Source organism: Malania oleifera, chromosome 4 (assembly GCF_029873635.1).
Source record: "Malania oleifera isolate guangnan ecotype guangnan chromosome 4, ASM2987363v1, whole genome shotgun sequence".
Classification (NCBI taxonomy): Eukaryota; Viridiplantae; Streptophyta; class Magnoliopsida; order Santalales; family Ximeniaceae; genus Malania; species Malania oleifera.
In genome coordinates, this window is record NC_080420.1 from 54,423,107 (window position 1) to 54,444,108 (window position 21,002).

Here is a 21,002-nt window from a genome sequence, read left to right on the forward strand (position 1 = left end):
GAAGCCAAAAACTTATAGAGAAGAAGGGGGTTACATTTTAGAGAGAGAGAGAGAGTGTGTGTGTTTCTTGAAGAATTTTCACGCTAAAATCCCGAGGTTTGCATACTTATACAACACAGATTCATCAACGAGACACGTCACCTCATTGACGAGTCTATGAAGGGAGTTCCTCGATGAACACTTACTCCTCCTCGACGTGTTTCAGGTCCTGAAAATAGCCCTCTTGGTAATTTCTCATCGATAAGAGATGCGTCCCCATCGATGACTCCAAGAGGCCTACTCGTCGACGAGCACTTTGCACTCGTCAATGAGACCCTGATGAAACCCCCTTTTAAAATTCCTTTTCTCTCCTTCTTTTATTATTTAATTGTTATAATTCTTCGGGTCTCTACGTTCTCCCCTCCTTATAAAATTTTGTCCTCGAAATTTACTATATGTATTGAACACCATCTTTTGAGGAAAATGGGCTACTTATTTTATTACGTACACTCACTCGTGGCGGAGGAATATCGTGGTTACATCAGGGTTTAGGGAGATTACAAATACATAAAAGAAAAATTCTCACAAAACCAAAACACTACCTATCCTATAACCTTGAATAACACTTATACATATATTATCCTACTTAGCATAAATTAAATCAAACTTTATCTACTTTACTTAAATTATTACTACTTTATCCCTCTGTCTATTGCTGGTCCCCACTAAAATAGATGTGGGTATTTATGTCGTATTTCTTCCTCAAACTCCCATGAAGCTTCTTCTACTGCATGATTCCTCCATAGGACTTTTACTAATGGAATTCTCTTATCACACAATTCCTGTTCTTTCCTATCTAAGATCTGCACTGGTATCTCCTCATAAACTAGTGATTCTCTAAGTTCTATCCCTGCATAACTGACCACTTGGGAGGGATTTGAGATATAATTTTTCAGCATAGAAACATGAAATACGTCATGTATTCTAGATTAGACTGGCGGTAAAGTTAGCTGGTAGGCAACTGACCCCACTCTCTCAAGTATCTCGAAAAGGTCAATAAACATAGGGCTTAGCTTACCCTTCCTCCAAAACCTTATAGTACCTTTCAGTGGTGCTATTTTCAAAAATGCATAGTCTCCTACTTCAAATTCCAATTTTCTAGGGTGATTATCTACATAACTTTTCTGCTGAATCTGAGCTGCACTAATTCTTTATTTAATAAGTCGGACTTTATCATATGCTTGCTGCACTATTTATAGTCTCATAACTTGCCTCTCACCAACCTCATCCAAATATAGAGGAGAACGACATCTCCTACTATATAGCGCCTCGTAAGGTGTCATGTCAATGCAGGTTTGATAGCTGTTATTGTATGCAAACTCTACCAGCGGAAGATACCGGGTCCAACTACCCCCAAAATCCAACACACACGCATGTAGCATATCCTTTAATATCTGAATCATCCTCTTTGACTGCCTATCCGTTTGAGGATAAAATGTCATGCTAAATGATAACTGAGACCCAAGAGCCTTTTGCAGACTCCTCCAAAACTGTGCAGTGATACGTGGGTTTCAATCTGATACTATAGACAATGGCATGTCATGTGATCACACTATCTCTCGAATATATATCTCTACCAGTCTATCCATGGAGTAGTTGATTTTAATAGGAATAAAGTAAGTAGTCTTCATCAATCGATCTACGACCACCAAAATAGCATTCTGGCCCAATCATACCGACGGTAAACCTGTCACAAAGTTCATAGAAATGTGATCACATTTCCACTTCGGGATGTAAAGTGGTTGTAACTGGCTCGCCGGCCTCTAGTGCTCAGCCTTAACCTACTGGCACGTTAAACACAGCTGCACAAACTCAGAAATCTCTCCCTTCATACCGCTCCACCAGAAATACTCTCGCAAATCCCTCTACATTTTAGTGCTACCTGAATGTACCGTCTACAGGGACTATGAGCCTCCTCAAAAATCGTCCTTCTGATATCCTCATCTGCAGGCACGCACAATCCCCTGGGCCCTGGCCTCCTCTAGCGGGACCAGTCTGATTTGTTGAATCATCAGCATCGGCTAGTCCCCGCCTCTGCGGAAAAGTCCTTGCCGTTCCCCGCTCTGTTTCCTTTCTCGGATGATAGTGGAGAGTGGAGAGTGGAGACAACCGACTGCTCAAAAGTTTCAGGTTTGGGACTCCGTTTCCCAGTTGACATGAAATGGATCCAAACCAGAGATCAGCTTCCAGGGCTTACCAGTTCCACCCTTCTAAACCCGCAATTATCGATCTCTTCAACCTCTACTTAGGAGTAATCCTTGCTTCATTCATTTTCTATGAATATTTTTCTTTTCTGTGTTTTCTTCTGCATTTATTTATTTATTTTTGTTTGCAGAGAAGTACTCGACAGAAACCCGAAGATTCAAATCGAGAGCCTCCGTGAGTTACTTTTCCCTTGAGGAATTGTTCTTGAGCTTTGCATATTGATTGAGAATTTGGTTTCTATTCATTTTTCTGGGGTTTATGCTGTGATTGTGAGGTTAAGAAAGTTTGTCATGCTCGGGTTATTTATTCTGCTATTGTTTGTTTTTGAAATGGATTTGTCCCAACAAACCTGTTCGAGTTTCCTTGACTTGTTGACTGTGTCATAATCAGTAATTTAACAATGAATTATCTGGGGAAGGTGAACTTTCTATTTAGGCTGGTATGTTATTAGTTTTCGATGTTGCATATTTGGCGACTATATGATTGCTCACACTTGAAAATGAGCACGCAGAAAATCAAGTAAATAAGATTAAAAACAAGATCTTCTGTCTAGTGTGATTCAGGATTCAGCCAATGAAGCCTAGGTCCTTGAGCACATGTTATGTGCTACGGAGAATCAAACAACCTGCACGCAACAACAAACAATTTGAGCTAATCTGAAACCCTAATAGGCCGAAAGCAGCCACACCCTTTCACAAAAGCCTCCCAAGAACAATCAACTTTCAGCCCCTGTAGATCTTCTAGAGTAAATCCTGAGGGTTCCCAAGGTGTTTTCTGTACTCTAAACTCTTTTCCCCCCTTCTCCTCCTGCTACTGTTCTCTCTCAGCTCAAGAGAAAGTACCCAACTGTACTCAGTGTTATGTGTCTTAACAAAATTAGAGGCATTTCATTTTCTTGATAGGTGAAAGCCAAAATATGTCTTACCAAAAGGATAAGGTCCTGAACCTCATGTGGATCTAGCTAACGCATTTTGGCATCTACTTCATCTCTGCCCTCCATGTTGGTTTTGTACTCATAGTTACTCTCACTAGAAAACCTCTTTTACTCAGATTTTTCTTGCTAACATACTACCTCTGACTCTTATCTCATCTGTTAACTGTGCTGACTCTGTTTTTTTAAAAGTTTCTATAGAAAAAGAAATTCATTTAGATAGAAGTGTGCACAAAGAGGATGAGAAATCCACCAAAAAAAAAAAAAAACTAATACGAAAAAATAGAAAAGAATAAGGTAATATGCCAACTTCATGCTTGACATCTGTCCAGCCAATCTACCTATATAACAGCAAAGACTGCACACCACCACCATATCCTTGCATTCTTTTGCCTCCTAAAGCCTCTAATAAAACCAGAAAACAAAAAATGTCTCCAACGAATGAGGTCAACACAACATTATCCCTACAAACTGAAAAGTTTGTTCCATAAGCAATGAGGAGAAACATGACATCCACCCTGCAAGCTAAAAAGTTTTTTCCATAAGCCCTAAGTCACGGAGCAATGAAGAAATAAATGAGCATGATCTTCATCACTAGCGTAGCACCTAACAAAGACATGAGGAGAGAGGGCCATATATTGTCTTTCAATGTTCAGAAATATTTTGGTATTAACTGTAGTAAGAATGGCCATCCACACAAAGCCTTTACCTTTGTATGAATTTTTGCTTTATACACTTGATTAGGGTAGGAAATAAATTAGAAGACTGGTTTAGATGGGGATAAGAAGATTTTTACTAGCAAAAAGGGCAAAAATTTCATTAACACCAAATGATAGCATCCTTGCAATATGAACATAGATGAGAATCCAACAGATTAAGGAGTAAAGAAAGCTTCTCCATCTCCCTATAATTTAGATTACTAGGCTAACATCCTCGCAATATGAATATGGATAAGAATCCAACAGATTGAGGAGTCAAGAAAGCTTCTCCATCTCCCTATGATTTAGTTTACTAGGGTATTGAAAATACCAAGAAACAACAATGCTCTCAGTAATGAGAAAAGAAGAAATAAGTGTGTTAGGACACAAAGTAAGATGGAAGAAAGATGGAGAGGCAACTGAAAATAATTCTTCCCCAACCTAAAGGTCCTTCCAGAAGTGACCCTATAACCTTCTCCCACTTTATATTTTGTACGAGGAGAGAAGAAAAGAGTTACCTGCAAATGAATTTCCTTGGGCTGCTGCGGTATTAGCATCCTGCCCGTTCTCTTGCAGACTAAATTTACTTAGACTAATTTTACTTTTAATAACCCTACGCCCAGAAGGAATCAGTTTCCAAAGGAAAATGCCATAACTGTGTACTGACCAAATTACAAGACTTAACCCTGCTCCTCCTTAGACCAATGGATAACTTCCCCAACTCATAAGATAGCCTCTCCCTTCTAGTCTATTAGCAACTCCCACCACAATTTTAAGCAAGGATCAGAAAATAGGGTAGTTGGAGGAATACTGTCCGAATAACATAATGCGACCTACCTGCCAAAGAAAAGAGCGCATCACCTTAGTGATTGCTGGATCCTAGAACCTTTTATAACAAGGATTCACACATAAAGGAACTCCTTTGTCAGTCAAAATACACTGCAAGATCCAACAATCCATCATAGCAGCTTACCTAAAGGTTACCTTTTAGATTAGACTCAGATTAATGGCAGCTAGACCACCTTTACCTTGATTAATCTTAAGCCCTGAAACTAACTCAAAAATTTGTAAAATAGAGAGAATTTTGCAGAAAGACATCCTGTCATGATAGAAGAACATAGTATTATATGTCAGATGATTACTCCATCTTTGCCTAGAGCAATACCCAGAACAAACCTCTATTGATGGCCCTATGAATTGTCCCACCAAGTCTTGGGTTCGTTATTGAATTTTCTTTTTCTATATATATAAAAAACAAGCCTTGGGTTCACCTATATTAGATTTCCACTTTACCTAAAAGCTTAAGCTGTTAGGTTGTGGGCCAACAATGTATATCAAACCTTAACACTCCCCCACACGTGTAGTCCGACAACATGTGGAGAGATAAACAAACGATAAACAACACCCATTATAGGGAATAAGATAACTCTTAACAAAAAAATAATAAATGCAGGCAAGAGGATTAGAACCTAGGACCTCCTAGTAACCTAGATCTAATACCATGTTAGATTACCACTTTACCTAAAAGCTTAAGCTATTAGGTTGTGGGCCAACAATGTGTATCAGGTCTTAACAATCACTAATAATCATAGAAAAGGATATAGATGAAGGACAACCCTCATTCCAGCGATGTTACTTTGCCCCAAAACCCTTCCTATCTAAGACCCAAAAAACCAACTAACCCTGTCAAATGCCTTCTCAAAATCAAGCTCAAAGATTAAACTTGCTTCTTGCTCCCGCTTGCACCCTCCATAACCTCATTAGCCATGAGAATAACATCCAAAATATATATACTTCCTGCAAAAGCTGTCTGAGAACTAGAATTGTACCCCCTATCACCTCCTTAATCCTAATTTTAGCCATGATCTTATAACAGCCGTAGTCAAACTAATTGGTCAGAAGTCACTAACCCTAACAAAGCAAGCCTTCTTGGGAACAGAGGTGATAAAAATAGAATTCACTGTTGGGAATCTTGAAAAATCGTCAACCTTAACCACATCCCAACAATTCTAAAAGAAGGCTAACCCATCTGGCACAGTAGCTTTCTCCTCATCCATGCTGAACACCATCTGCTTGGCCTCTTCCTTGAAAACCCTCTCCAACCAGACTGGCTTACGACCATAAATGTACATGAATCCAACCCCTCAATCATAGGATGGCAAGTATTATCCTCCTTATAAAAATTTATAAAAAGACCCAGTTTAACCATTCTATGCCTACTGCTCAAATGTTGCAGTGTGCTTAATTCAATTCATTGATTATTTTTTTGAAGGAGCTGTTATTGGTTCTCTGTTAATGTTCTTATCCTTTATAAATTTTTTTTTTTTTTTTAAATTTTTTCCCAGGAACAAAACCCAAAAGCGTGTAACTGCTCTTAACAGAGAGCTTCCCCCACCGAATGAGCAATTCCTTTTAGATTTTGAGCAGCTTCAAAGTCAGTTTACAGTAAGTTTTTTATTTTGAATTCACCTTCAGAATCAAATGTTTTATTTCATTGATTTAGCATCCAAATCTGTTTCTCATTGCCGAACCAGTGATGTTGAGCACTTTATTTGTTGATGGCTGTGGCATAATTTTCAGGACCAAGAGCAACTGCGTAATTTGACGGAATCTGTGCTTATATCTCTGGTTGTGCAGTGTAGTGGTCATGCACCACGTGCTGAATTTCTTCTCTTTGCAGTGCGGAGCTTGGGAAGTATAGGTTACGTAAACTGGGATACTTTTTTGCCATCCCTCCTTTCTGCAGTTTCTTCTGCAGATATATCAGCTGGTCATGGGAACCAGGCAATGGTTGCTGTTGCATCTACGAGTTTAACGCAGTCTGGGATGTTGTCATCTTCAAACACAGTTCCGAATTCGTCTAATTTTCAGTCTTTGAATCCCACATCTCCATTGTCTTCAGTTCATGGCATTGGGTCCCCTGCCCAATCGGCATCTGAACCATCATCATGTGTGACTCTGTCACCAGTTAAGTCATCTGATGGTTCCTGCACTGCACAGCAGTCCACAACAAGGGTTACTTTGTCCATAAGGGATAATGCAATCAGCAGTCTGCGCCAGCTATGTTGCAAGATTATTTTAACTGGTCTTGATTATAATTTAAAGCCAGTGACTTATGCTGATATTTTCTCCCACATGCTGAACTGGCTGGTTAACTGGGATCAAAAGCAGCAGGGTGTTGATGACTCTGATGGTGCAAAAGCCTGGAGGCCTGACAAGGCTTTAATTGAATGGCTACATAGCTGTTTGGATGTGATATGGCTGTTGGTTGAGGAGGATAAATGCCGTGTTCCCTTTTATGAATTATTGCGCAGTGGCTTGCAGTTCATAGAAAACATACCTGATGATGAAGCCTTATTTACACTAATTTTGGAGATTCATAAGAGGCGAGATATGATAGCTATGCACATGCAAATGTTAGATCAGCACCTTCATTGCCCCACATTTGGAACTCATCGTTTTCTATCTCAGACTACTCTTAATATGTCAGGTGAAGCAGTTGCAAACTTGAGATATTCACCAATTACATATCCAAGTGTACTGGGAGAACCATTACATGGAGAGGTGATGACATATACTAATGACTCATTATGGAAAAATGAATTGTCTGATTCTTCTAATTGTGGATGTTAATTGGAGGACTGCTCTAATCCTGATAAGCATTTAATTTCATTTGTTTGGATGGTGGTTTGACCTAGGTGAATAAAGGACAACTGCGAGAGCTAGAAAATTTGAAGTGTTTAATTGATTATGATGGAAAAGGATTAAAGAGGGGGTTTTGGGGTTAGGTATTGTTAGGTTTTCTTTGTATTTTTTTTGTTTTTTTGTTTTTTGTTTTTCGTTTTCTTATTTTTTCTGTCACTTGTGAGGACTTTTTGTTCTCGTCCTTCTAGTATCCTCCCCTCTCTCTGAATACATTTCTTTAGTAATCTTGAAGAACGAAGTATATTGGTGTTTGATTGGGATATTGAGCTCCCAGAGTGCAGGAATCAGTAGAAGCATATAAATTATTGAAGTCTAGTGCTTCCCATGCTTCTACAATAGATACTTTTGGTGCTCATCATGCCTTATTATTTTTATGAAAATTGAACAACAATCATGTTTGTGTTTTTATTTTTGGATAAGCATCCAAAGTCAGATGTTTATGGTAGTTTTCTTGTATTAGTGCAGGATCTGGCTACCTCTATTCAAAGGGGTAGTTTGGACTGGGAGAGAGCTTTGCGTTGTATAAGGCATGCTCTTTGCACTACTCCATCGCCGGACTGGTGGAAGCGTGTACTACTTATGGCTCCATGTTATAGGCATCCTCCTCAACCTCCCATTCCCGGTGCTGTTTTTACTTCTGAAATGATTTGTGAGGCAACAATTGATAGAATTGTTGAGCTATTGAAGTTGACAAATGCAGGCAATGATCTCTGTCTTTCTATAATAATTATACATTTGAGTTTCATGTCAACTAATTTCAGCATACTGAATGTTTATCCATTCAAGTGCATGGTACTTTTTCATTGCATCGGTATGTTTAGGTGATGTTATTCATGTAATGGTAACTACCTGTTATTTATTTCTTTTGAAAATGCCAGTAGGTCGTGACTAGTCAATGGTACATGGAGTGCTTTGTTGGCAGTCATCTGTGTTTATGTGATGTTAGTCATGTAATAGTAACTACTTGTTATTCATTGATTTTGAAAATGCCAGCAGGTAGTCACTATCACTAGTCAATGGTACATTTAGTACTTTGTGGGCTGTCAACGATCCTTTTTTTTTTTTCTTTTAAATGTAAATCAAAAATGGAAATTGCGATACATTAGAGTGCAGCAGGTCCATATAGAATTTGTTTTAATGGTACTAGGCATACCACATACTACTATTTCAGTTAGGGTGAAGTGACAAAATTTACAACTTATGTTGGTCATACACATGCCATCATGCTAGCTCTTCTTTCTGCTAGTAATGTAATTTGTAGACAGTTGGAATTCTTTTTTTTTTTTTTTTTGATAACCCGGGGACTCCAGCCACCAGTGTGCCACATTAGACACTATGGTGCAACACCAAACCTGGGGGTTTGAAAGCCTCCCACCCATTGACGCACCCTTGGCAATTCACCGGCGTAATGCCTCAAGGGGAAATCGTGCCCATGAGCTCGGGGTCTCCAAAGTCACGAGTTCTCCCTTACCACTTGAGCTGGCCCGGTTGGACAGTTGGAATTCTTTTATTTATGGTATTTTATTACATTTAGAAAATTTCAGCATCCTTCAATTTCTTTTTTCATATTTTAATCATTAATTTGTGTGTGTGTGTGTATAGGTGTGATTGTTTATTTATTTCAAAATTTTTATATGGTATCAAAGTTAGTGGTTGAAGACATGAAGCCTACGCAAGCAACTAACTTTGTAATTTTTCTTCTAATCCTTGATCTTATCTGATAATCAGTATTTATGTTTGATTTGCAGCAATCATGTCATGTTACTCCTAATTATATTATTTTCAGGTTTTCCAACTACTTACGTATTCAAATTAAGAAGTTACAATTGGTCAAATGATACTCAGTTACTAGTGAAAAGTGAATACTTACTTGATTATCCTTTTCATTCCCTGTATTAAATTCCTGGTGGGAAGGCGTAGCAATTTCAACTTTTGGAAAGATCCTTGGTTGGGGAATGTAGTTTTGTCCACCTCATTTCCTTGTCTTTTTTCACTTGAGCTCAGGGCAGGATGGTTTCATTTCCTCTTTTATTGTTGGTCCAGGTGGTCCTTTACCTTCTTGGAAATTTCATTTTTGTAGGCCGTTTAATGATAGGGAGTTTGTAGAGTTATCCTCCTTTTGCTAGTTTTTTTTTTTTGGAATAAATGTCGATTTTCTTTGGAGGAGGATAGTTGGTCTTGGTCTTTGTATCTTTCAGGGGTTTATTCTCGCAAATCCTTCTGTGATTTTCTGACTAGATCTAACTTCTCTTTTCCTTTCTATAAATCCATTTGGAAGGCCACAGTCCCCTATAAAAATCAGGGGCTTATTTGGTTGGCTGCGCTTGATAGAATTAATACCAATAACTTGTTGCAGGTCGGGAGACTTTGAATGCTCTCTCTCTCCAGATGTGTGTGTACTTTGTTTAATTGTCCAGAATCTGCATTGCATTTTTTTATACATTGTGATTATGCTTGGAGGGTATGGAATAAGTTGTTTGGTTTTTTAGGCGAACATTGGGTGAGTTCCCAGTCTGTGGAGGACTTTTTAAAATTTTCTTTTGTCGACTTTGGCAGGGAAAAAAATGGCAGTGCTCCAGGAATGTGCTTTCTTTGCAGTATTTTGGGGGTTGTGGATGGAGCTTAATGTGTATATTTTTTGAGGGAAGAAGTTGTATTTATTGGTTTGGGGGAAGATACATTATTTGGCTTCTCTTTGGTGCATGGGGCAGGGGAATTAAAAGGGAATGAGCTTTTATGATATTTGGCGCAATTGGCGTTATTTGTTGGGTTGTTAGTTTGCGCTGGTTTTATTTATTCTTTTCAGTTTTTGTTTTTTTTTCACTATTTTTTGTCTGAATTTTTCTAGAGTCTACTTAGGAGATGTCCTATTCTCGTGGTTGTACATTCTTAATCCTTTAATGATATTCTTCTTTTGCTATCAGTAAAATATATGTCTTTAGCTTGTGGCATACAAGTCTTAAGTATTAATTCTGATACTAGAGTTCCAAAAAATGCAAAAATTTCAATTTTCATTCAGGTTTTAGAAAACATTTAAATTAGTAGTAAGATTAGGAAAAATTTTAAATAAAACATTGGATGTAGTAATAGAGATTAAGAATATCTTGATATTGACAAATATGTCTTATACTCATATGTATGGCATGAAGACTGTAAAACTAAGCATTGAAAAAAAATATTATTTTAAAAATTTTGAAATGTGTTGATTACAATTTCTATTACATAAATATTTGAGAAGTCTTAATTGAGGAGGAAATGCATGATTAAAGTCAAAATATCAAAAGGCCATGTTCGGTATGTGGGAACCAATCCACAAGAATGAGAATGCACCTAGAATGGGAAAAAATCAAGCTTGTGTTGGTGGGCATGTTTGAGAAGTTTTTAAAACCAAATCATTAGATAACCACTTTACCTAAAAGCTTAAGCTGTTAGATTGTGGACCAACAATGTGTATCAAGCTTTTACACTTCCCCGCACCTATGTGACAATTGCGCATCTAGAAATAAATAAATAATAAATTACCCCCACACAATAAATACAAGCAACAAGACTAGAACCTAGGACCTCTTGGTAACCATACTTTGATACCTCATACAATGTTGGATACCCCTTTACGCAAAAACTTAAGCTGTTAGGTTGTGGGCTAAAAATGTATATCAAGCTTTAATTCTAACTAAGAAGGTTAGTTTATCATTGAGTGTTATGGTACTCTCAATTGTACGTTGGAGGAACTCAATATATACCAATGAGTTAGTTCTAACTTTGATGTGATTTAGGTGGAACTAGTTCATGGTGGCCAAGTTTTTGTCCAGCCCCTGAGCTTCAAACCATCCATGAATGAAGCATATGCTAGAATCCAACAAATCACTAAAGAAGGCCTCGACTTATCTCCTTAAGCTTCTCATTTTGGCCATGGTAGGCACCACCTTTAACCATGGTGAGGGAAGTATTAGAGGATGAGATCGAGGTTTATGGTGATTGTGGTAAGAATAGTGTATATGGACGAGAGTTTGTCGTGACAATTCTTGCATTTGAAACATTGTGGCAAGGAAAACCATACCTTTGATTGCTTTTGATCTCCATAAGAAACCAATCTAGGCTAGTAAGTCTTAGCTGTGGGTGATTGTACTGAGGACACTTCGAGTGCAACTTGTCATTCCATTGGGGAGGTGAGGACATCATCTATTGTGTCCCAAGAGGAGTATAATAGTCTCGTCTGCATAGTTTAACTAGCCCAAACTCAATCTTGTACATCTAGTACTATTGTGGCCTAGGTGGCTTTTTTCCTCTTCATCCGTTTTCATATGTTATTAATTCTAGTGACTCCTATTAGATATTCATAATTTGTTTTAGTCCTTGAAAGTAAGACATGTTAGATTACCACTTTACCTAAAAGCTTACGTTGTTAGGTTGTGAGCCAACAATGTATCAAGTTTTAACCCTTCCCATCACATGCATCTTGATAGCATGTGCAGAGATAAACATATGAAAAATAACACCCATTAAAAGGAATACAATAATTTTTAAACACCACACTATAAATGTAAGCTACAAAAACTAGAACCTAGGACCTCTTCGTAACTAGCTCTAATACTATATTAGGTTACCACTTTACTTGAAAGCTTAAGCTATTAGGTTGTGGGCCAACAATGTATATCAAACTTTAACAAAACCCATTACTTTACTCTTTAGGGTTGCTTTTGCATATGGTTTGGTTACACCGGTTTCTAGTTGTGACAATATTCTTTTGTTTTCTTCTATCCCTCTTTCATCTGTATTGTATGTGCCTAAATTTTCTTTGAACTTGTTATGTCTTAATCAATTAACTAATCTTATAACTGATTTGTAACCTCCTTTCCTTCTCATTGTTTTATTTATGGTAAGCAACAAGATGGATTGTACTCTTTTCATTGGTGGTCGTGGTGGTCAATGGCCTTGATTACTTGGGGACATAGGACTTGGTGGGATTGGTTGGCTATTGAATCTACACAACCAAATATCTTCTTCAGGGGTGTAATCAATGCCTTAAGGCAATTGGTTGCCAAAAGGGTACACCCAAACATGCTGTATGGATTATGTTGGAACCTTCTCTCGTGTTGGTCGACTAAATTTTGTTTGTGTATTGCTTTTATTGGTTGGATGTGAAGAATGCCTAATTTTATGGGGATTTATAGGAAGAAGTGTATATGGAACTATGTCTTGTGTGCGTTGCGAAGGGAAAAAGTGGTAAGTTACAGGTTGCATGAGGCAACTTATGGTGCCTAGTTTGACAAATCTATTATGGTTCTCTCTGCGGTTGGTTTTATATCTAATGGTTCAGTTTTGTCTACAATGAGGAGAGGTGTGGCACTTCTAGTTGTTTATGTTGACGAAAGCATATCTTGCATTGACTGAAGTTGGATTCTCATATGTCAAGTAGTAGCTTCAAGAGACATTTTAAATCAAGAAGTTAGATACTTGCACTACTTTTTTGGTATTGAGATTTTATGGTGTAAGAATTGGTGGAAACTGTCTTGTCGAAAAGTCTTAGGTTTTCTAAGCGACAGTAGTATGTCTGGAGCTAAACCACTTGATACTTGCATAGATCCCAAAGTGTAGTTATCCAGGGATACTTTGTTGGACTTTGAAGAGAAATGTTGATATAGATGGCTGGCAATTTGATCTGCTTGATTGTCACTAGACTTGTCATATCATTATCTATGGAGATGGTGAATCAATTTATGGAAAATCCCAAGTAGCTACACTCAAGATGCTGTTTGTAGAGTTCTGTATATTTTAAGAGCTCTCTTATTAGAGGTTAGATTTATAAATGTAATAGAAGTGGTGGGCCACTCCCTTTGTTTTGAGCTCATGTGGTTAACTCATCCTTCCTTTAAGGTGAGGGTCAATGGTTAGTAGAGCAAGTGTTAGGTGGAGGGATGGGAGGGCTTTAAATTCATGAAGAAGTTGAGAAATTTCTGTAGTCTAAGTTGAAATATTGGAATAAAGAGACTTTTGAAAATGTCATAGATTCTAAAAACGATACTTTATTTGGAATTTTTGGATTGGATAGGTTAGAAGAGTGCAGCCTTCCTAAGAAGGAGGATCTGAGCAAGTGGGCCAATCTTAGTAAGGAGTTAGAAATCTTTTTATTGAGGGAAGTCATGTGTTGGTGTTGAAAGTCGAGGGCAAAATGGATGAAGGAGGGGGGAGGGATTGTAGTTCTGGATATTTCCACAGCATGCTGAGTGGGAGAAAAGGAAAAGCATACGCCAAGGAGCTGATATTAGACTCAGACCAAGTGGTGAGGGGTCAATCTCAGATTGGAGTTGAGATCATGAACTTCTATAGAACTTTATTTTTCAAGGATTACCCAAATAGGTTGATGATGGACGGCCTAGATTGGAGTCCTATCCAAGAGACGATTCTTCTTGGTGGCTGGAAAGGCCTTTTGAGGTCAAATAAATTGGAAAATCCCTTTTTGACATGTGCAGAGATAAGTCCTTTAGGCTGGATGACTTCTCAATGGTGTTTTTCAGGATAACTGGGGAGTGTTGGAAGCTTCTTCTTTTTGTGATGAATTCCATTGTAAGGATGTGGTCAGTATTAGTGCAAATTCCACTTTTGTCACCCTCATTTCCAAAAGGGAGTGACCTAAAAGCATCAAGGACTTTAGATTGATAAGCCTAGTACAAATCCTGTCTAAAGTTCTTGCCAATAGACTTAGAATTATCTTGGGAACACTACCACCATGGCACAGTTCGCGTTCATCCATGATAGGCAAATCCTTGATGCAGTGCTGGTGGCTAATGAGATGGTTGAGGATGTGAGGAGAAGGGGTAGAAAGGGGCTTCTCTTTGAAGTGGATTTTGAGAAAGCCTATGATAGGGTCAATTGGATTTTTTTAGATAAGGTGTTGGATGAAAAGGCTTTGGGGACCAATGGAGAAAGTGGATCAAGAGGTGCCTTAGCTCAACTCATCTATTTTTCATTGTCAATGGTCAACCTAGATTAGACAAGGGATCCACTCTCCTCATTTTTCTTCGCCCTAGCTGTTGACACCCTTAGTAGTATGCTTCTCCACGCTCAAGGTAAGGGAGTTATTTGTGGTTTGCATATGGGGAGGGAGGAAGTAGAGATCTCTTACCTCCAATTTGCTGATGACACCCTGATTCTTTTCAAGGACACTCTTATAAAGTCCCAAAAAGTCATTTTGTTGCTAAAAGTTTTTTAGTAGATCTCGAGCTTAAAGATTGACATGTCTAGGAGTGGGATAGCAGACATCAATATAGGGGAGAGAGCTCTTTAGAATTTCAGTTCATTAGTGAGTTGCGACTCCCTTGAGTGGCCCCAATCCTATCTTAGTCTCCCTTTTGGAGCGAACCCAAACTTTGATGTTTTTTGGGATATCCTGTGTTTGAAAAGGTGCCTGCAGGATTTGGAGGGTTGGAAGAGGGTTTATTTCTCTCTTGGGGGCCGCACCACTTTGATTAATGCCTCATTTCTCTAACATTCCTATTTATTATTTCTCTTTGTTTAGGATTCCCTCAAAAGTAGGCAAATCACTAGAGAGGCTGATGCATGATTTCCTTTGGTAGGGATTGAGGAAGGGTAGGAGAGATCATCTAGTTAGTTGCGATGTGGTTAGCAGACCTAAGTCTGATGGGGGTTTGGGCATTGGGAATGTGGTATGCAAAAACATCTCCCTTATAGGCAAATGGCGTCGGAAGTTCCCTCTGGAAGTTAACTCCTATGGCATGAGTTGATTAAGAGTAATTATGAGATCAAATGGAATGGATGGGAGACGAGAGGCAGTGGCATTGCCTCTTTGGGATTTGTCAAATTGTTAAGGCCTGTTGTTGGCCCGCAATGTAAAAGTAACTTTTTTTGTTTTTGTTTTTGTTTTTTGATAAACAATGAATTTGTTGGAAGAGATAAGAAAGTACAACAAAATGAAAAAGGTGGAAAAGGGGGAAAATCGGGAGGATTAGAGATCCTTCCTTTACAACAATGACAAAAAATTACACCAGGAGATCATCATAATCTGAAAGCCAAGTCAATGAAGCAGAGCTAGTCTATCTCGATGCAGGTCTCCTAGAGAAACATGACGAAAACAGCCATTAGCTGACATCTACAAAGATGGAAGATAAACTACTCTACTCCAAACCAAATTATTAGCTGTGGCTGCCCCTTTGAAAATTCTGGCATTTCTCTCCAACCAAACACACCACATAACAGCTATGGCAGTGCATCGCAACGAGGCTTTCTTATCCTTCCCTTTTCCAAAACCTCTAAATGTGATAGAGCAAAAAGCATTTAAAGTGGAGGGACAGATCTAGTCTACGTCACATATACCAAATAATTTATTCTAGACAACTCATGTAAAGGGACAACAAAGAAACAAGTGTGAGCAAGTCTTCCCACTACAACATTCGGTGATCCTTAGTAGGCCTTCTCTTCTGAAGCACATCATTAGTATTATTTCTATCAAGTACCGTTGTCCAAATAAGTGTTAAAGCTTCATATACATTGTTGGCCCACGACCTAACAACTTAAGCTTTTAGGTAAAGTGGTAATCTAACATGATATTAGAGCTGATTATTAGGTCTTGGGTTCTGGTCTCGATGCCTGCATTTATTGTGCGTTGTTTAAAAAATTATTATATTCCTTGTAATGGGTGTTATAATGGGTGTTATTTATGGTGTGTTTATCTCTCCATGGGAGCTAGAGAAAGAAAATGAAAAGATTTAGGTGATGTAAAATGTATAAAGGACGAGAATGATAATGTCTTAATTAGAGAAAAAGACATAATAGAGAGGTGGTGGAGATACTTTGATAAGTTGTTTAATGAAAATCAAAATGAAAAATTGAACTTGGAAGTGACAAATGAGGATAAGACTAAAAATAGGAGATTTATTTGCCCCCAGGGCGTAGCTCAGGTGGTTGAGCGAATAACCGGGTGTGCCTCTCACGAGGTCAGCCTTTGCGCCACCCGGGTTCGATTCCTCCCTTGGGCTCTTGGGTTACCTTCCTCGTGGTGATGTGGGGCCGGATCCACGAGGCGTGGGATTAGTCATGACCGGTGCGGTGGACCGTAAAACGGACGTCGTTGACGGTTGTGGACACCCGGCGATATTCAAAAAAAAAAAAAAAAAAGAAAAAAAAAAGGGAGATTTATTTGTAATATTAGAGTCCTTAAAGTTAAGATGATATTAAAAAAATGAAAAATGGGAAATTTATAGGACTAGATAGAATATCAATCAAAGTTTGGCAATGTTTAGGGGATAAAGAAATTATTTGGTTAACTAATCTATTCAACATTATTATAAAAACCAAGAAAATGCCAGAAGAATGGAGGAAAAGTACGTTAGTACCTTTGTACAAAAATAAAGGCGATATTCAAAACTGTAATAATTGTTGTGGAATTATGATTATGAGTCATACGATGCAATTATGGGAAAGGGTAATTGAACATAGAATAAGATTAGAAACGAAGATTTTAGAAAATCAATTTGGTTTTATGTCTGAGAAATCAACAATAGAAGCTATTTATCTTTTAAGAAGTTTAATGGAAAAGTTTAGGAAAAAGAAGAGGGATTTGCATATGGTTTTCATTGACCTAGGGAAAGGTTATGATAGCGTACCTAGGGAAGTTCTTTGGTGGGTCTTAGAAAAAAAGGAGTTTGCAATAGATATACAGAGGTCATTAAGGATATGTATGATAGTGTATTGACTAGCATTAGGACTGTAAGAGGAGAATCTAGAGATTTTCCGAGTACAATAGGTGTACATCAAGGTTCTACTTTGAGTCCTTATCTTTTTACTTTAGTAATTGATGAACTAACTAGGAATATCCAAAATGAGATCCCTTGGTTTATGTTGTTTACAGATGATATTGTGTTGATTGATGATAGTAGGAGCAGAGTAGAATCTAAGCTAGAACTTTGGAGAGCCACATTAGAGTTTAAAGGTTTTAGGATAAGTAGGAATATGACAGAATATACGAAATGTAATTTCAATAATGCAAGGACTAGCAAATAGAGAGAATTAAATTTGATAATCAAGAGATTAATTGCATTGATAGATTTAAATATCTTGGGTCTATTATGCAAGTTGAGGGGGAAATTGAAAAAAATGTTGTACATAGAATTAAAACAGGTTGGGTAAAATGGAGGAGTGCGTCAGGTGTGTTGTGTGATCGTGGAATACCCTTAAATTAAAAGGGAAGTTTTATAAGGCGACTATAAGGCTAGCTATGCTTTGTGGTTTAGAATGTGGCAACTAAGAAACAACATTCACAAAAAATAAAAGTTGTTGAATTGAGGTAGTGAGGAAGGATTTAGCAGCTCTTACTCTAATAATGGAAAATGCTTTTGATCGGCTGAATTGATGAAAAATAATTCATGTAGCGGATCCCACCTAGTGGGACTTGAGGCTCGTTGTTGTTGTTGTTATCTCTCCATGCTATTGGGCGGCACGCGCAGGGGAGTATTTAAGCTTGATATACATTGTTGGCCCACAACCTAACAACTTAAGATTTTAGTTAAAGTGTAATCTAACAAATAGCTTTTATTTTTGATTGGAGCTTTAGCTTTCTAAATCGAAGAGTACAAATCAAAAGGATCCTCGTTAAGGCTGCGAGTCAAATAAGGCAAAAATGGATTTACAAGAGAAATCCCCAAAAGGATCTAAACTCCACACCTTTTTATCATTCCCCAAATGAAAGTGAAAAGAATCAAGCAAAATGGTTAAAAGAGCCAACTCATCAATGGTTGCCAGGAGGTCTTGGGTTCTAGTTTTGTTGCCCAGGTTTATTGTTTGGTTGTTAAAAATTGTCTTATTCCCTGCAGTAGGTGTTCTTTATCTTCTATTTATTTTTCCACCTGCAATCAGGGTGCATGTGCACTGGAGTGGTTTTTATTTTTTGATAAAAGAAAAGAATATATTATCAATGAACCAAATAGTACAATAAGGAGATGTTGAGATGTCCTCTCAAGAACCAAAAGAAAACAAAGGGAAAAATTACATAAGCTCTGTCTGCCAAGTTCTAACAAGGTTGGGTAGCGGCAGACCCTAAAAAACCTGAAAGAATGGGCTTAGGGGGAGGCCAAAAAGATTGCTCTTTCCCTCAACAAACCCTGGGAAGTTATGTGGTCATTGAAGGCTATCACATTCTTTTGATCCATGGGGTCCAGAATAGCAATCACCACACTACGCCACAACACTTCTTCCTGCCTGGCCATAACTCCAATATCTCACGAGCAAAAAGTCATCCACAGCCCAAGGTACTATTGCGGCTTCGCTGAAACAAGAAAAGAGGGCACTCTAGAGATGGGTATTAACCCTGCAATGTAGGAAGAGGGGAGCACTCATTTCATTGGACTTGCGCACGCACATGTCAAGATTGAGAGTCTTGTAAGGCTTTCTGATCTGGAGCTAATTTTGCGTGTTAATAGATAAAAGTCCAAATCTTGAAGGGAGCTCCAGCCTTCTAGACGATGTGGCTCTAGGGAAAAAAACTGGGTGTGGGAGATTTTAGGAGATCAATCTACGTTGTGGCTCGAGGGAGTGTTAATTCTTGATATAAATTGCTGGCCCATAATCTAAAAGCTTAAGCTTTTAGGTGAAGTGGTAATCTAACAGACCATTTCCTCCCCTATTCCATTCTCACTTTCATTTCATATTTATCATCTTCACATGCCAAATGGGCATGTGGTTTTCTCTCTCTCTTTCCCTCTCTATCTCTTTCTCTCTCTCCCTTGACTGAAATCAATTGAGATACTATTGCATGACTATGCATTTTTTTCTTAATTGGATCGGTGAGATTTTTATTTTTGGGTGGGGATAAAAGATTTTTACCCAAGAGAAAGGAAATAATTACATCACAATCAAGGAAAAAAACACATGGAGTACAAGATTTCTTCAAAAAGACAACAAAAGAAAAAGAAAAGAATAGAAACTGCCTCGCAACTCTAATGAAGGATGCTCTATGCAGATCTCCTTAAGAAACATCTCTAAAAGAACCATGTGTAGAACACCATTGAACATTTTGGCATTCCTTTACTACTGGCAGCACCTCAAAGCTTTTCCATTCTTTTCCCCTTCTGTAACCTCTGAAAATAACAAGACAGGACACATCCTTAGAAGGACTAACCCAATACTTAAAGGCAAATGAGTGACAAGTCCTTATTTGGTCTTTGCATCTGGAGCAAATCATTAGTTTTGATTTCATCAAGGATAATCATTAGTTTTGATTTTACTAAAGGTCACAGTTTAAGCCTTTTTCTTTGTGGGCATCTGCTTTCCAAATAAAAGAATGTAGAGAAAAAAAATGATTAGCATTAAGAACATTGATCCAATGAGAAAAGAAAGTCTTGCAATAAAAATCCCTAGTGGAATCTAGAATCTTTAACTCCCTAAGTGAATATGAAATGAGTCAAGCACATTCAACAGGAAGACAATGTCATTCGTCTCCCTCTCATTAAGGTTTCTCACATAACGAATATACCCTAAAAAAATGAAAAGAATTGTCATTTTGTATCGTAGCATCTTTTCCTTGTGTCCTGCTTTGTTTTGAGCAGATTGCTGGGTGAATTGTCTGTAATAATGTCTGCTAATTTCTTTGTTCCTATACTATGAAAGCAGCTTTTTCTTCATCTTTTCTTGTGCAATGATAAAGTGCTAGTCTTAAAAATTGTTAATTTTAGCTATTTTTATTCAGTAAGCTAAGTTTCTTTCTTTTTTTCTTATTAATTAATTTTTGCAGAGACAGACTGTTGGCAGGAGTGGCTCGTCTTTTCAGACATGTTCTTTTTCCTTACGAAAAGTGGCTGCATTGATTTTGTTGATTTCATAGACAAGCTTGTTGCACGCCTTACAGATGGTGATAATCATATTCTTCAGACGAATCACGTGACTTGGCTGCTTGCACAGATTATTCGTATTGAGCTTGTGATGAATGCCATAAATTCAGATGCTAGAAAGGTTGTCTTTATGAAATGGATGCTGTGTAACTCTGCCCATTTTTTCCTACTAAAAGCACATTATTTGTGCTTTAATTTTATTTTAATTGTCCAAGACATTTTTTCAGCTACGCTCCTATTTGTTTAAAATTTTGTTGAGGTTACAGTTGGTTTGTGAAATGTCTATTCCTAGGAATAGAATGGTCATAGGATTCAGATTTCATAGGTTGCAAAAAGTGGTGTTGTCATCATAAAGCAATGGCAATGCAAAAGTTTGTGTTATTCCATAAAACATGGAATAGGATAGTGTCGGGTTTCTAGGGAATAAATTATGAAATTCTATTTTTCAAAATCTGAAATTACTATTTCAGTTTCTAGTAGTTTCAGTTTCCTGTTTTCTAGCCTAGAGATTTGCTGTTTGTGGTGATTTGATTTTCCCTTCCTAATTTGGTGGCCTTCCTCTACTATTTATCTTGTAATCGT

General features: G+C 37.8%; 1 protein-coding gene across 2 annotated transcripts in view; it reads left to right on the plus strand.

Annotated features, from left to right (window-relative positions):
* The first annotated feature begins 1,936 nt into the window (after nucleotides 1–1,936).
* The window catches only part of LOC131153515 (mediator of RNA polymerase II transcription subunit 23), a 135,976-nt gene continuing 116,910 nt past the window's right edge, over nucleotides 1,937–21,002 (plus strand). The window contains exons 1-6 of one of the 2 annotated variants that reach the window (XM_058105861.1): nucleotides 1,937–2,290; nucleotides 2,375–2,418; nucleotides 6,219–6,318; nucleotides 6,454–7,437; nucleotides 8,044–8,278; nucleotides 20,324–20,541. In XM_058105861.1, coding sequence (XP_057961844.1) covers nucleotides 2,201–2,290; nucleotides 2,375–2,418; nucleotides 6,219–6,318; nucleotides 6,454–7,437; nucleotides 8,044–8,278; nucleotides 20,324–20,541 — 1,671 coding nt within the window. In that variant the 5' untranslated portion in view covers nucleotides 1,937–2,200. The remainder of the gene's footprint in view (nucleotides 2,291–2,374; nucleotides 2,419–6,218; nucleotides 6,319–6,453; nucleotides 7,438–8,043; nucleotides 8,279–20,323; nucleotides 20,542–21,002) is intronic. The other variant, XM_058105862.1, reaches the window with a different exon arrangement.